Raw genomic sequence first — 17,302 nt, forward strand, 5'->3', positions numbered from 1 at the left:
CAGCATCTGGATAATTTCACAGAAAGCATTTCCAAAGCCAAAGTACTGTAGTGTATCAAACATAAAGGAATGTTCCACCCGGTCGAATGCCTTATAAAAGTCCAAGAATAGGATGTAACCATCGTCATCAATTTTGTCACGATAATCTAAGAAATCTAGTATTAGTCTAATATTATTATGGATGGAGCGACCTTTAACAAAACCAGACTGAGATTCACTGATAATTTGCGAAATACCCTCTTTGAGCCTGTTAGCAATGACATGTGCCAGCAGTTTATAGTCTACATTCAGTAAAGTTATTGGTCGTAAATTGTTCAAGTACTTTTTGTCCATGCCACTTTTGGGAATCAGTGTGATGAGTCCTTGTTTCATAGTGGTCATTAAAGATTTGTTTTTGATACACTCCTGTATGGCGAAGAAAAGGAGGTGTTTGATGTCTTCCCAAAAGTGTTTATAGAAGTCAGATGAGAGGCCATCCTGGCCAGGAGATTTCCTCAGAAAGAGTTGTTTAACTGCCTCTTCCAGCTCAGATAATTCAATGTCAGAGTCACATATGTCCTTAAAGTCCGAGTTGATGGATGGAATGTTGTGTTTTATGCTGTCCAAGAGGGAAGAGTTTCCCTCAGTATTCGAAGGTGAATAAAGTTCCTTGTCAAATTTGAGGACCTCATCAGAAAGTAGTTTAGGATCCGTACATTCAGCTCCATTAATCATGAGGGAGTTAATCAGGTTCCTCTCCTGTCTTCGTTTCTCAAGGCCGCAGAAATACGCTGTATCACGTTCACCCTCTTCAATCCATTTGGCTCTCGATCTGATGAAGGCTCCTTGTGCCTTTCTAGAGCTCAAATCGTCCAATTTAGATTTGAGGCTTATGAAGGCAGCTTTGTCAGACTCTAACATTGGGGTTCTTTTACAATAACCATCTAAGTCTTGTATTAATTTAAGCTCTTGTTCCCTTATGGCTTTGCTTCTTTCCTTACCAAATTGTATAGAGATTTGCCTAACCTCGAATTAAAAAAATTCCCATCTACAGCAATAGTTACCAATAGTTACATCATATTTGATTTCTGAAAGTAGACCCTTAATTGCATCACAGTAGGCTACATTTGGTTTTTTAACAAGTCTGCATTAAATTTCCAGTATACATTTCTTTTGGTAGTTCTGACATGTGGCTTTAAATTGAGGAGAAGTAGACAATGGTCCGTAAGAGGTGCATTAGAGATAGTTACATCTGAGGCAAGGGTAGCTAGGCTTGGTGTAGTTAGCCACTGTTGTGGAGCTTGGTTGGATTAAAGCGCCTCAATGGGAACAACCATAGACATCTATGGGAAAAACCGTTCAATGTGATTCCTCAAATGACCTGTCGAGAGCAGTAACGCGCTTTTCTGCGGCTAGTCTGCTGCAAATGTCATCAGAAGAAGAAAACAGCTAGCGCTAGCTCCATTATTTGACTGACCACCACGTCGGTGTAGAAGGAAAACAAAACTCGGCCGAACCATCCTGTTCCGAAACGGAGCCTTTAAAATGGCAGGCGAGGAGGAACGGGGGGTGGTTCGTGTCAAAGTCAAGGTAGGTTAATTAAGGCTCAGCTATCATATACTTTGCGACCGCTCGTATCTGGTACAGTCGTTATCCTGTTTATTGAATTGTTTTTTGGATGGTTGCCATCTCTCTTTCAAATACATATTCCGTTGCTAACATTACACGTCGACAGAAACACCAGCTACAATTTCTGTAGAGCCGACGAGTAAAGCAGGTCCAGCGTCTGGCCAGCTGTGTGTTTATCCGTTGTGTTTATGCCCAGCTTCGTTTGTAGTCCCTGAATGTTGTGTTTCTAGAGGTGGAACAGCTGGTCAGTAGTCTTCTATCAGGTTATTTTGACTCACTGAAGCAGCTAGTTATACCCACACGCTTTGACAGTTATCTGATATGATTCATGATTGATATAAAAACAGTCAAGCCTCACAGGTTTGAGCTGACAACAGGCTCGTAGGAGGTGAGCCAGACCGGTGCAGATTCGATCACCGAATATCACCGGACAGTGCAAACGTAGACACCGATGACATCAGAGATCAAGACGGCCTCTAGGCACAATTGACAACATCTGGCTCTCACCTGATCCAACAGCTGGTTGGTCTAGATGTTGACTCGACAATATAACATGTGATGGAAACTTTTAACCCTCATCCGTACACCTGGGGTTTTTATTTACAAGTTCGATTTTTCAGTCCCTTTAGGTGCTTGTCACCCACAGAGTTGCCATCACATAAACCAAAGCTTATTTGATTCCAACCACGTTGGTGGTGTATTTATAGAAAAATCATTTAGGGTCTGTGGGCACCCCAGCCAGACCCCAGACGGACTGTGTGTCTTTTATTTATGTATGTTTGTGTTATGTTGCGGTTAACTGCTTCAGCTGCATTGTGTTTCATTCATTTCAATTCAGGAGTTCTTACACTGATACTGTAAGGCATACACGTTCGTAATCATCAATAATAATGTCATTGTTTCTTTTATATTTGTATCTATAGACAACACACGTTTTAGTAAAATATAGATTGAGAGGATATGGACAGGTACAGAAATGTGAAACAGATGAAATACTACTGGGGTCCAGCTGGACCACAAATGTATGGATGAAGTACATTTTGCCACATGTACTGATGAGGGTTCATTTTAGTTGATTTACAAAGATTGTAATGGAGTTTGTTATTAAAGTTTTAATCCACACGTGTGGTTGATATAAGCCAGAGAGATACATGAGTCAATATATAATTGAGGGACCTTTGAAATCTGTGGGATACATCTTGCATAAAAAAAACTACTGTTTTTTGTGTTCATTATGATCATGTCTTTCCAATTTCTATAATTATTTATTTTGGAAGAAATCACTTATTAATAAAAAATGACTGAATATTACTACAATGTCAACTAAATATCCATCTGAAATTAGTAACAGCCACCTTCTAATTAGCTAAAAAATAATTAAATGAGATTATTCAAAACATGTTTTGATAATGTTATTCTTATTAAGTTGAGATAATCATGACAGATATTTCTTTTTTGGCATTATATAAGTTTTTTTATAACAATTCTAAGTATTGTATCTGTGTCCGAGAAATCGCTTTCCACTAAGTTCCCCATTACAGAAACACCTCTCAGGGAAGTGTGTTATTTCCAGATCACATGACCTGCTCCACATGATGCTATTTCCTCCTGGAGAAAAGACTGGCAAGACCCCAAGGCTTTCATAGTTGTTTAATATAAAGTAGTGTGTGAGTCAAGTGTGCATTTATCACATGTCAACAGGTTTACTACAATATCTTTATAAATAACTTTCAATTTTACTCAATTGTACATATAATGTTTTAGAAGAATCTTTCTGTAAAAATGCCATGTGGTGTTTGGTTAGAGGCGGCCATGTTGATTTTAGGCCTGAAAACAACAAAAATGTGAACTATGATACAAAGGTCCCACAATTATGTATTGACCCATATACATTCAGTCTACAATGTACAGCAATAGAATATTAATGTTTAATTTGAGTCTTTAAGTAATTCAGCATCAGAATATCAGCTGGATCAGTAATAATAACTGTTTTCCTATGTTTTTCCATTGTATTTGACTTTTTTTTTAATCAGTATTTTCTTCTTATTTGCATAGTTTGAGAGGGACATGTTTGTCCACCTGATTTCTGTACTATGCACAACTGATCTTATGCTGATTTACATTATAATTTATTTAAAAAGGAGGTTGAACCATGAGCCAAGATCACAAATTGCATGTATAGCATTTTGAAAGACTTCCCTGTCTTAATTAAAACTTTTATAAACAATGTACAAACTCATATATGCATCGGATATCACTTTAAGTTTCTGTAAGTTCCCCATACAGACTAAAGGCTGTCTGTATGTCTTGACTGTCAACCATCAACTTGATGTACTATACACTGTTTTATTCCCTTCAGATGACTTTGTGGGCGTGATTATGCCATGCATGATCTCTGACATCAATCCACACAAACGTCAGAACACTATTACAGAAAGAAAGATGTGAAAAGAAAAATATAACATGCAATAACTCTTTATATGTTAAAAAAATGATTAAAAAGTGAAACGGCATGTTCAACAGAACAGCTACAGATTTAACGTCATAACTGACAAAAGCAAAACAGACAAAAGAACAAAACGTGTGTCTAAAACAGTGACTCCGGATTTGTAAAACAAACATGAATTAGTACTAATGAATATTTGAGATAAGCAATAATATTATACTTCATTTTAGTCAAGTTACCATTATTATTGCCATGCTATTGGCTGTGATTTAGCTACCTCCTTCTGTATGTTACCCACACTACCACGATTTTTTCAAACTTTCCTCATGTGTGATTCTTTTCAGAAATGTGATGGGGTGCTACCGGTGGAGTTTCGCTCTTTTGCTGTTGATCCTCAGATAACATCGCTGGAGGTCTTGCAGCACATACTAATCAGAGCCTTTGATTTGAACGGGTAAGAGATGATAACCTCAAGTGTTGTGCAGACTGTCAGAGGAAATCCTGAACCTACAATGTGTACATCAGAAATTTTCTTTCATTTTTTCCCCCTGTTTTATTTATTCATTTATTTCATTGTTGCCTTTTACATTAGGAAGCGGAATTTCAACATCAGCTACCTGTCTCGAGATCGGAGTGGTGCTGACGTGTATCTGTCGCTGGTGTCTGACTGGGATTTGGACGTTGCGTTTGTCAGTGCAGCCAAACCACATCTGCAGCTCAAGATTGACATAAAGCCTTCTGAAGAGAGTAAGAATGCCAGTGTGTCCTTACAACAACCGACAAGAAACCATATATCTAGAGTTGGGTGAATATGTGCCCTGTGTATGAGCCTTAACTTGTGACAGACTTAAATGGGAGAAAGACAAGAGGTCACATTTAAAGATGGTGGTTCGGCAGAAAAATGTAATCCTTAAATGTTAGGTGAAGGATTTTGTCCCCTGTCATTTCTTATCCTTTAATGGTCTCTATGAACACCAGGAACCTGTTTCAGAGTGTGTACAGGCATCTTAAATTGCAAGAGGGGGATTTTAAAAAAAAAGAGAGCCTAAAGTAAATGACTGTTTACTATTTTTTAATCAATCGCAGGCCCTGTTATGGAGGACTGGGATATCATCAGCCCCAAAGACGTGATTGGCTCTGAGCAGCTTCTCACAGAGAGGACTAGGTCTTTGGCATCTGCAGCTCTACCCTTCACCCAGTCTCTACTCTCCCAGGTGCCTTCACCTTCTTTAACTTTCTTCATGTAGTCACCTTCCAGTCTCTGTAAGCGAGGGTGTTATGTTCATGTGTATGTTTCACCTCTGTTCAGGTGGGCCGGACCCTGTCTAGAGTCCAGCAGGCCTTCAGCTGGTCTTATGGGGAGGAGATCAAGCCTTTCAAGCCTCCACTGAGTGACGCTGAGTTCCATAGTTACCTTAATGGACAGGGCCAGTTGACTCGACCCGAGGAACTGCGACTGCGAATCTACCATGGTGGTGTGGAACCTTCGCTACGCAAGGTTTGGTACCTGAGTTTATTTCACATTATATACTAGCCCAGGGGTCGACAACCCGCGGCTCTGGAGCCACATGCGGCTCTTTCATCCCTCTGTTGTGGCTCCCTGTAGCTTTTGAAAATAATTAATCAGCAGTCTATTTAATTTAGATTGTTAATTTTAAAAAATTTTAATTCTAAATTTGAAGATTATGGTGATCATGTAACATCAAAATAAAACGTTTTAAATTTTCGTCTGTCGAAATATGCGTCGCTCCTTCAAATTTCTTTCTTTTCTTATTGTCTCAAATACACCACTGCCGCACGTCTCCGCCTTCACAGCAGAGTCCTGCATTGTATCGGGTACTCATGAGTACTAAGGTAAACTACGGACAATTGTCTTGCTCAGTATCTACTCTTTGATATGTCAGGTTAATACGACGTTACTCGCAAGAACACGGCTCGATGTCACGTCCAGCATCCAGGCAGCAGGTCAGAGAGTCAGAGGAGTGTCGTCTTGGAAAATAGGGCAGCGACTTACCGGAGAAAAGTTATTAGCTTAAGATAAATAGATTTTACAAGTTAAATAGACATTCGCAAAATATTGATTTCCAGCTAACATTACGTAACATATGAGGTCCAGGAGCAAAAATGACATTAACCAAGTAAGATAAATATTAGTGGTAGGACACAATTAAAAAAATGAATCTATCTAATTAGAGGCTTTGTAATTAATTAATCACGACTGATTAACAAGGGCATAGAGGTAAAAAAAAAAAAAGTTGTCTTAATTTTAAATGCCAAAAGGATTTTGTGTTTTCTTTTCTGTGGGAAATGGGTCGAAATGGCTCTTTGAGTGTTAAAGGTTGCCGACCCCTGTACTAGCCCCATATTTGTGCACAATCCAAATGAACAGAGTTAGTTGTCACTTAAATTATGTTAATTGTGATGCTGATTTTTCTTCGCAGTTGTAGTTCTTAATGAATCCTGGCAAAGTATTCAGCGAGAAAAGAAACCCAACATAGAATGCAAGCAGAAACTGCCTTTTGATTTAGACTCTAAATTTAGACCCATTCTGTAGCACAAACTGTGGAATTTGAAAAGATATACCTCACAGAAAACTACACTTTGCGTTCAATTACAAAGTTCTATCAGTTATATGGTGTAAGGATCAACCTTTGTATGTGTTAGGTGGTTTGGCGATACCTCCTGAATGTCTACCCTGATGGACTGAGTGGACAGGAAAGAATGGACTACATGAAGAGGAAGACGAGGGAGTATGACCAGCTGAAGAAAGAGTGGACAGCCCGGGTCAGTCACGAGGACCTTGAATTTATTCGTGGGAATGTTCTGAAAGACGTACTGAGGACGGACCGGGCTCATCCGTACTATGCAGGCTCAGAGGACAGTCCACATTTGACCGCCCTCACTGATCTGCTCACCACATTTGCCATCACGCATCCACAGGTGTGTAGAGATGAATGTGCTGAGGTCTGATAGCATTTAATTGAGTATGATTTTCTTCATCATATTGGAATCCATTTTAATCCCTTGAGAGTTTTGAAACTGTAAAGTGTCTGGTGATAGCTAGTTCGGTTTACGTTTAATGGTGCCATGGTGTAGCCACTGGAATATCCTGAACCCTTGGGAAGACTGTATTAGTGGTTTACATGCTCCAGGAGAAATGTACCTTGATTTTGAGCCAAAGGGTACCGTGTTCCCATGAAAAACCCTTTTCATAATGTATCTAACAAGAAAAGCACTCAGAGAGCGCAGTACTCCGCCAAGGCTACTCTCAATCGTTGTATCCTTTCCGGCGGCTGAAATCTTGAAGAAGTTTGTGGCAGTAATCACGGCACCATAGAATGTGGCCATTTAATATAGATGTAGCCACAAACCAAACCTTGCACTGAGCACAGGCGTGTGTTATGCATGTGTACGTTGTGTACGGATACCAAATCGTGTGACCTAAATATGTAGCGGGCGGTGGGAATTGATGGGACTTGGAAACACCCCCACAATTTAATCAATTCTTCCTTGTATCATTTCCGATGGAAATAAGTCTCATTTGTAGTAGGATCACAACCATGTCATCACCAGCAGGCAGCCGATGTAGTAGTGTTCACTTGTCATAACTGCAGTGACGCCGTGTTGCTATCTTGCAATGATACAGAAATCTTTAACAAATCTGTGGATCCAGACTGTAAGCCACATCACTGCCAAAATCTAATCACTCATTTCTTGTGTCATTTCTGACCTTCTCTGAAAACTTCATCCAAATCTGTTTTTGAGTAATGTTGCTAAAAGACAGACAAACAGACACACAAACATACACTGATTGTGACATAAATCTGCTGCTTCCTTGGTGGAATAATTAGATTTAACTTAACAGTGTTTACATAGTGTCCACCTCATCTACACTAAAATCACAGCTTTTTGTGCAACCCCTTTTGATGTTGACACCCTGTTGTTTAAAAAAGGCATGGACCCCAGAATATATATGTTTACTGAATAATAAAGTATACACTAGCTTTAGTGTAGAGTTTGTTGTAGGAAAAAGTGACAAACAAAAAAGCTAGAGAAAACATCCAAACGTCACAGACAACAGGGTTACGGTACTATAGTGTTAAAAATCTTTTAGCATCCAAGGAACAGGTGTGTGGAGAAAGCTTCCCAGCATTAACAAGTCTCATTTTACACACACTCCTGCATTGTTAACTGTGTTTCTATATTTCACATTGGGTTTCACAATATTTCCATCACCAGTGATGTGATGTGCACATTTCCTTATGATTGCTCTACTGTGTATGTGTAGCCATAAAGAACCGCTGTGCCTTTTGTCTGCATTTAAAACTATAAAACGTTGAGCTCTCTCTATGAATTAAAGTCAATGAAGTCAAACAGTTCATGATGTTACACTACTCCAGGCAAGTGCAAGCAGATAGATTGGATATAGAAAGGATGCAGTATGCAGTCAATTGGTTTAGTTGGTGTGGTTATCAATCAAATAATTGTTCAACACAGTAAACATCCATGACGTACAGTAGCACATTCACTAGATTCTCTGCATAGAAACCACACTTGCATGATAATTAAGGCCCCTAATTTATCCTAGAATACAACTGTTGATGTTTCATTGGGTTTCCTTGAAGTCTGTAAACTAATTTAATTTGTAAAAGCATGTTTAAATCTGTCTGATTTACACTTGGTTTTTCTTGAACAGAAACGGTCGGCTTTTGTAACTTTGTGCGGATGTGTTGTTTTTCAGATATCGTACTGTCAAGGCATGAGTGATATTGCCTCCCCTATACTTGCGGTAATGGACAACGAGGCTCATGCTTTCATTTGCTTTTGTGGCATTATGAAACGCTTGGAGGGAAACTTTCGGCCAGATGGACAGCTCATGTCTATCAAGTTCCAGCATCTAAAGCTGCTTCTGCAGTACTCGGATCCGGAATTCTACTCCTACCTGGTGTCCCGAGGAGCCGATGACCTCTTCTTTTGTTATCGTTGGCTACTCCTGGAGCTGAAGCGGGAGTTTGCATTTGATGATGCCCTGAGGATGCTGGAGGTGACCTGGAGCTCTCTTCCCCCAGATCCTCCTGAAACTGAAGTGGAGCTTCTGGGACTGCCACTGGAGACCAACGAGCAAATGTCATGCAGAGATAAGGAGGACACCGTTGAGAACTGCCTTAGAGATGATAATGAACAAAAAGAAAAGCAGCGTAGACGACATATGCTGAGGCCTTCGAGAGAAGAACCAGATGTTATAAGAAATGCTGTCACAGAAGAGAAAGACAGGCAGAATGTGGGCCCTTCAAAGGAAAGTGCTGGTGGCGAATGTGATACTCCACAGCTGACCACGGAAAAGGGGGATTTGAAGGGTTGCCCTTTTGAAAGGCAAACTAGTTTTGGAGAGTTTAAATACTTCACAGCCCGAAATGAAGACAGCTTTGATATGGAGGATGCTAAACAGCCACAGGGATCGGTGCCGTCAGAGGCAGTACCAAAAATTCCAAGGCGCCAGTCCACAATCGACAGTGACGAGGACCCAGGAGAAAGAACACCTCTCATTAAAACCTGTGACAATGGTTTCTCTCTGGTGTCTTCTCCTCCCTTCTCTAGTGGCCTTCCAAACTGGAAGGCTGTCTCTCCTACGTCTTCAGCTTCACCCTCCAGCTGGCCAGGTGCTTCTCCGGACTCTCTTCAGAAATCCACATCCACATCTACAACTAATGGATGTCAGGCCTTACCAAAAACTGTCCCCAAAGCAGTGGCTTCTTCTTCCCAAGTGTATAGCGGTACAGGGATCAGCTCACCAGGAGCCCCGACTGTAAAAACATCTGTTCCATCTCCCTCTCACACTAATAATAGATTGCTGCTCTCTTCGCCCATTTTGTCCTTTGCAAAAGGACCCTCACTGTCTGGCAGCAGGTTGTCTTCCAACAATCTTCCTTCACCTGGAAACAAATCCCCCGGCGCCACAGACGACACGTCGAGTTCTGTAAAAGCTGAGAGCACCAGCATCAAACCGTGTTCTTTGCCGCCTCCTCAAGAGTTTGGCAAAGGCAATCCTTTCATGCTGTTTCTGTGCCTGTCTATCCTGCTGGAACACCGAGACCACATCATTAAGAACAGCTTGGATTACAACGAGCTAGCTATGCACTTTGATCGCCTCGTGCGACGCCACAACCTGAGCAGGGTGCTCCAGCGAGCCAAGGCCTTATTTGCAGACTACTTGCAAAGTGAAGTTTGGGACTCTGAAGAGGGGGATGAGGTTAGCTCAGACTCTCCAACGACAGCTACAGCTGCTCAGCACTCCCCTTCTTTAACCGTTTCTCCCCGGCCCATCTACAGCCCGCTAGCATCGCCGCAGCCATCATCTCTGAACTCAACCTATAACCTTACAACCACCATTCCCTCCCTAGCAGCTCAAGTTTCCCTTTCCCCAACTTTCTGATTCTGTCGTACATTACCGACTTCCAAACCTCAGTGAACTCCTGAGTAGAGTGTTGGTGGCCTGTTAGAGGTGACAGAACTTTGCTGTTTAAAATTGTCTCACTGTATATGCCTGAATACATATATTCCATATGTCTGTAGTCATAATATTTTATTTATTCTGTTGTCTGTCCTTAAAGTGGAGATGAAAGAACTTCATCTCTCATTTTATCCTCTGAGGTTGCTGATGCATGAAATGTTAAACTCTGTGATTCAGGCTTTTGACGGTTAGCCGGTGTGGCTTTCTGCCTTTAAATGGAACCCACAATGGTTTAGCCGCTTGGTGCATTTAGCCTGTGTTGCCCTTTTTTTTTATTATCTTTTATTTCAAGCTCATGTTCTGTCCAAAAAGCCACACAAGTGTCTTAACTAAAGCACTAGAGCTACAGCTACATTCTGTACAAACTTGAAGGAAAATCAAGGTAAAAGTGCTCAGAAACGGCTTTGACAGAAACACGACTTGTTAGTCAAGGCTTTATTTGAAGGCTGTGTCTTTTCTTTTACTCATCCAAAGTGCTTTATTTTTGGATTTAATGGTGAAGGAGTAACACCCAGAGAGGCGTTTAAGCAGAATAATGTTGCAGTGGCCCATACATTCCGCCTCACATATTAATTAATACCATCTATGCTGTATGATGAGAAGCCAGAATTATTGTTTTTTTTTTTTTTTCGCACTTAATCTTGTTGCCATGAACACACTCTGCCATCAGCAAAAACAAAAATCTCAATGTTTAATCTTCCTAAATGCAGCGCTCGATTTAGACGGTCGCCAGGTCACCGCGACGCCGAGAATCATGGCAGGTTGATGACATCATGCAAAGTGGCTGCCTCCATGAAGAAAACATGATAGGTGGTTCAGCTCGATTGAGCGCTCGATTTCGACGGTCGCCAGGTCACCATTTGCGACTAAAAACGTCGCAAATGGCGACCTGGCGACCGTCTAAATCGAGCCCTGTAAATGGCCTATTGCTTCTGTAAAACAGTGGTTCTATAATTAACATTTTATCCCAAGTGCAATAGCTAAGTAATTCTTATATAGTTACAAGTGTATTTTTAAAAAATATATTTTTAAATGCAACTCAGCCTGTACTAAGGTCTGGCACCTTAGCAACAGATGAAGCTTGTTATGTTTTCAGTTCCTTCCAAAATGGTTTCAGACCCATTCACTGCTACATATCAAAGATTTCTGTAATGAAATCATGACAAGGCTGCTCATCATATTGGGTTGATGATGTCACACAAAGCTGTGATGTCATCCTATGTAACCACATTATGCTAAAAAAAAAAATGTGGCTAGAATACTGTAGAGATCAGTGTGGTGTCGGTCTGCATTGTACAAATCCCAATCTGCTGATCCTCCTTGTGCTGGATACTTTTAAACTACAACAAACAATAGTAGGATGATTACTGTACAATTTGTTCTGCTTTGGAGGGTCCTTTAGTAACGTCTCAGTTTAGCACTTTGTTTATTGCTGCTACCCAAAAAGCTGTCCTTTTGCCATCTTTCTGTATTCAGGTTTCAAAGAAACATGGGAATATTTATCTGAATTAGTGAAATTTAATATGTGACTACTATATGTTGTTTGTGATGAGAAAGTGTATACAGAATATTTACCATTGTTTTTTTGTTTTTTTTAGTGTGACAGACCTCATGTTATGACAATAGAATATGATTTAATGCCACTTGTCATGTCCAGTTACAGAAGATATTAGCCGGTGTGCAACTTTTTGGCAGAGAAGTGCCTCATATTGTTTGAATCAGTAGCCTTGATTTATTTTTTTCTTTTGTGCTCTTACCATCTGTCTGCAATGTGATATTGTACAGGCTGAGTAATATTTAAATTAAATAATGAATTGACAGACATTGTTCAGATGTGGGTTACAGCTAGTGAGCTGTAACTCCCCTCTGGTGGATTTTAAGCAGAGTCCAATGCCATTTTAAAGCATCTAACCAATTTCAATTCAGTCGGTTCAGTCGAAATTAGACAGAACCGTCCCTGTAAAAAGCATTCGCCCCCTTTAGATGTTTTCCCGTTATGTTGTTTTGTAACAATGAGTCATGATCAATTTAATTTGACTTTTTTGATGAGGATTTATGCAAAACCAGCTCTCTCATGTCAAAGGGAAAACAGATTTCTATAAAGTAGTATCAGTTAATATAAAATTAAATAGAAAATGTATTATATGTCAGTATTCGCCTCCTTTAAAATGACCTAATTCAAAATACGTCCTGTGTATGAGTCCCAGAAGTTTTTTTTGTCTTGCAGCTCGATCAAGTACCTGCCTGTCAGGTTCAGTGTGTGTTTTGTTATAGAATACCAAATGCAATCTTTTTTTTTTCTGCCAAACAAATCTACCCACAGGTATAAATATAGTAACTTTGAATCTTGAACCTGAAGTCCAGGTAACTGATGATAGAAGTCACACAACTGGGGAAGTAGAGATCATCTCAGCATGGTTAATGTGTCTAAAGTGACTGTAGTTTGAAGATGCCTGTGCCTGGAAAGTCCGGTTGTTTGTGTATCAGTGCTCCTTGCTATAACAACACCATGAAGACAAAAACACTCCAAGCAACTCTGTGAAAACGTTACTGAAAAACATAAGTCCTGGGATGGTTACAATCTTTTTTTTTTTTTATGTCACTGAATATCCCTAGAAGTACGGTTAAGTCCATCAGTAAGAAATAAAAGGAATATGTGTAAATCTGAATCGAGATAATCAAAAACCTGAGTGACCATACATGAAAGAGAAGAGGGAGGAGGCCACCAAGACACCTGTGACTCCTCCCAAGGAGTTACAAGCTTCAGCTGCTGAGATTGGAGATACTGTGCATACAGCGAGTGTTGTGGTTCTTCAACAGTCAAAACTTTATTAAGAGACACTGTTAATAAAAAGCTCACATTAAATCTCTAGGCAGCAGTCCCTGAAATGCTTGTAAATTCTAGAGAGAGAAATCCTGGAGGACAGCCTGATGCAGTCTGCAAGACAACTGTGCCTCAAGAGAAGAGTTGCTTTTTTTTTTTGGAAACAACAAGATCATTGTTCTGAAATGGCCGAATCAGAGTCCAGACCTCAGTCTAACTCTGAACTTGTGGCTGGACCTGAAAGGGTTGTTCACTCGCGATCACAGCGTAACCTAACCAAACTTTAGCAGTTATCCAAAGAAGAAAGGTGCAAAATTACAGTATTCAGATTTACAACAGCCATAGATGGTTTCACTAAATGCTGACTTTAATGAGCACTTCAATAATCACTTTTTTTCATTTTATGTTTTAATTAATTGACATTACTTTGTCGAAGTCTGGTTTTGACGTGAGCATTCTTTTTTTTTGGTAAATTCTTGTGATAAAAGGCTAATTATATTGACCGTGATTCAATGTTGAAAAGCAATAACAGTGAAAAACCTATAAAGGGGGTGAATACTTTTCATAGGCACTGAACATAGCATATGATAAATTCAGTGTAAGATCCTAAGTTGCTTAGTGGCTGAATTTGAATCTACAGAGTATTTTTTTTATTATTGTTCCAAAATATTATTATTTTTTCTTGTTAGACATAAGTGTCCAATCTTGAAGAATAATATTTTATCGCCTTATGGAATTAGAAGGGCACTCAGAAAGTGCAGACCTCCTCTAAGGCCAATGACCTTAATTCGCAATTTTAAAGAAACCGGTCTGCACGTAGATGCTCAGGTCTTGTGGAAACATGTTGTTTTTTATTTGTCTGTATTCAATTTATCAAAACATTGACATTCTTCAGCTAAATTTGGTGTGCATCCTGATAAAGACTGAATTTATGTGTATGGCTGAAACATCACAAAGAAAATAGGAAATCTAAAAGATGCACCTCCTGTGCCATTTTACTTAAATGTGGTTCATATGATCTAGAAAAAGGTAACCCTGCTGATTCTTATCCAGCTGGAATGGTACCACACCGTATTTAACAATAATTACAAGAGTCGAGAGTTGAAATTGTGGTTAGCATCTATATGTTGCAATGGGGCAATAGATTTGATTCAGTTAAATTCAGTATAATTCAGTTTTATTTATATAGGACCAACACACAATATACATCATCTCAAGGCATTTCATATAGTAAAGTGAAGACCTTACAAATTATATACATAGAAACCCACCACATCTAAAGTTTCCTTTAGATTCCCCTTGAGCAAAAACTTGGCAACAGTAGGCAAAAAAACTCTCCTTTATCAGGAAGGAAAAAAGACCTCCTGCAGAACCAGGCTAAGGCCAGGTGGGGAGAGAGAACAGGACAGCAGAAGGAGAACAGACAAACAATGCATAGGAAGAACACTAAACACATTGGAGGTTGGTGAGGCTAGTAACTGCAGATCAGAAATGTGTAGCTCCAGATCCAGAGATACCTGCAGAGAGGACACAAAGGTAGTGACATCAATTCATGGAAATCTTTCATTTGGTTAACGCTGTGCTCTGCCGTGACCGGTGAATGCGTTCAGACTGTAAGTGATGTCTGTTATGCACTGACTGAGGTTGGATATCCATAATGTTCATATGATGTCCTTATCTAAAATCATATTCATGTAACCATTCTTTTAAAAACAAATCTAAAAATGAGACATTTGTATCGAAATGACGATGAAAATGCTGCACTTTGCATGTTTCGCTTTAGAGCTCATTGCTCTGACAATGCTTCCTATTACTATTTTTAGCAAATTTACCAAAAATAAAATCCAGTTATATGTATAACCGTAAACTTTCTAATTAGAACAGACGCCCTGTTGACGTATGAAGATCAGGGCCAAGATTTTCTAGTAGTCCACAAACACACACGGGTTATTGTTGATGTTGTGGACCTCAGCACAGTGCAGATGTGTGGGAACATTTAGGGAATTGTGGGCAGCTGAACAAAGTTAAGGAGTATATCTTGCTTTGGTAAAAGTTTGCTTGTTTCTTCTCAGAGCTGTTTACCGTTCACATTTTTTATTCTTGGTTTTACTGGCTCATATTCCATGTTCTCAGCAGTCTGTAAAGCAGAAGTGATGGCTCCACCTCAAATAGGGAAATACGTTTTTTAGGAGTGTCTGTTTTAGGCAGAAACTAAAACAGTTGTGACACCTTTAGAAAGATCCTTTTTATCGTTGGTATTACATTTTGGTTTGCCTCCATTTGTATAGCAGTATTTGTTTATATACTTAAAACAAAGAAAAATAATTGGAGTGGCTAGCCTTTGAGCTAGCAATATGTGCATTTGTTAAAAAAAGATTTGTTTATCTCTTATATATGTGCACAAGCGTTAAGCCTTTTAATGATACAACACACAACAATGTTAATGATTGTATAGATGACACAAATAAATAATAGTCAATGAAACTGACTGAGTGAAATGTGATTGTGTCTTTGAACTGATTCCAAAAGGTCACAAAGCACAAAAGGTTTACAAAACTCTTTAATTTTGGCTATTGATGGTGGTAATAATCATATTTTTTGCAGTGGCTGAATTTTTATTTATTTATTTTTGGTTCATTTTCTGTTTTTATTTTTTTTTATCATCATCATTCTTCCCTTATCCTCAAACCTGATGCAAAGCCTTTGTGAGTGGGAGTTCAGTTTGGTATGTACAATGTTACAGTAGACAAGATAACTGAGTCTTGAACTCTTCTCTATACGTTCTTCTGTCTCACTAACTTTAGACATGACCCATAATATTTGCTTGTAGCCACAGTTCACCCAAAGTTATATAGGTCATCTGAATATCTAAATCGGAATGTTTAGCAGAAGTCGGAAGTATTAATTACAGTTTTTGAGATATCTTTTAGTGGATCAAGTATTCAAGGAGACATGCAGACCAAATTGGAATGCCACAAAAAGTCAGGGAAGTACCTATTAGGAATCCTCGTCTGGGAATGCTTGTCAAGTTTTATGGCAATTAACTTGTCCATGCCACATATATACCAGGGTTTCTGCAGAAATCAGCCAGTCAAATTTAATGCTTTTTACTGCCATTTTAATGCTAGACTCTAAAAATTTTAATGCCATGATGGCTAACTCAACAAATTACGCAGGCTTGTTTTTGTTTTAGTTTTAGTTTTTTGTTTTTTTATATTAAAACTGTCCCTACATTTCACTATCTTTTTTTTAAATATACACATATATACCCATATATACATAAAAATACATAAAAAAATAGTACAACCATGGAAATAAATAACGACAATAAATACAGAAAAATAAGAGAGATAAGTAAATAATATAATATAAAATATATATATAGATACCTAAATATACATATACACACACACCTTCTCATTACTCTTCTCCCTCTCCCTCACTTATTTAATATAGTCACCTACTTAATATAATCAATATAATGTGAGTGTGAGTATGTGAGTGTGTGAGAGTGTGTTTGTGTGTGTGTGTGTGTGTGTGTGTGTGTGTGTGTGTGTGTGTGTGTGTGTGTGTGTGTGTGTGTGTGTGTGTGTGTGTGTGTGTGTGTGTGTATGTGTGCATGTATGTGTGTATGTGCAAGTGAATGCAGCTATTCCTATGTACACTTTATTGGCTGGTTGATTGGATCAGTTGATTAATTGATTTATTGACTGAATGATTTGTTTATTGAATTGATTGATTGGCTCTCAGACAAAACCAAACATAACAAAATGAGTAACAGAGTAGATATATGGAATTAGGACATTAGAAGATCAATGAAGGTGGACCTAGAAGACTGAGAATCTGCAGTGTTATTATGAGGAGAAGATGTAAATTCCAGGGAGATATGTTCAATGAGCAAGTTCTTCCAATG

The 17,302-nt window shown here is 39.0% G+C and overlaps 1 protein-coding gene across 1 annotated transcript; it reads left to right on the forward strand.

Moving 5' to 3' along the window:
- Positions 1-1,273: 1,273 nt before the first annotated feature.
- On the forward strand, positions 1,274-15,877 carry tbc1d25 (TBC1 domain family, member 25). Its single transcript, XM_022220069.2, has 7 exons — positions 1,274-1,569; positions 4,399-4,508; positions 4,647-4,801; positions 5,141-5,268; positions 5,364-5,552; positions 6,719-6,994; positions 8,796-15,877. Exons 1-7 carry the CDS (start codon positions 1,525-1,527, stop codon positions 10,485-10,487), a joined length of 2,595 nt encoding a protein of 864 aa, XP_022075761.2. The 5' UTR covers positions 1,274-1,524; the 3' UTR covers positions 10,488-15,877.
- Positions 15,878-17,302: the final 1,425 nt, after the last annotated feature.

The sequence above is a fragment of the Acanthochromis polyacanthus genome, chromosome 6 (genome assembly GCF_021347895.1).
Source record: "Acanthochromis polyacanthus isolate Apoly-LR-REF ecotype Palm Island chromosome 6, KAUST_Apoly_ChrSc, whole genome shotgun sequence".
NCBI classification, from domain to species: Eukaryota; Metazoa; Chordata; class Actinopteri; family Pomacentridae; genus Acanthochromis; species Acanthochromis polyacanthus.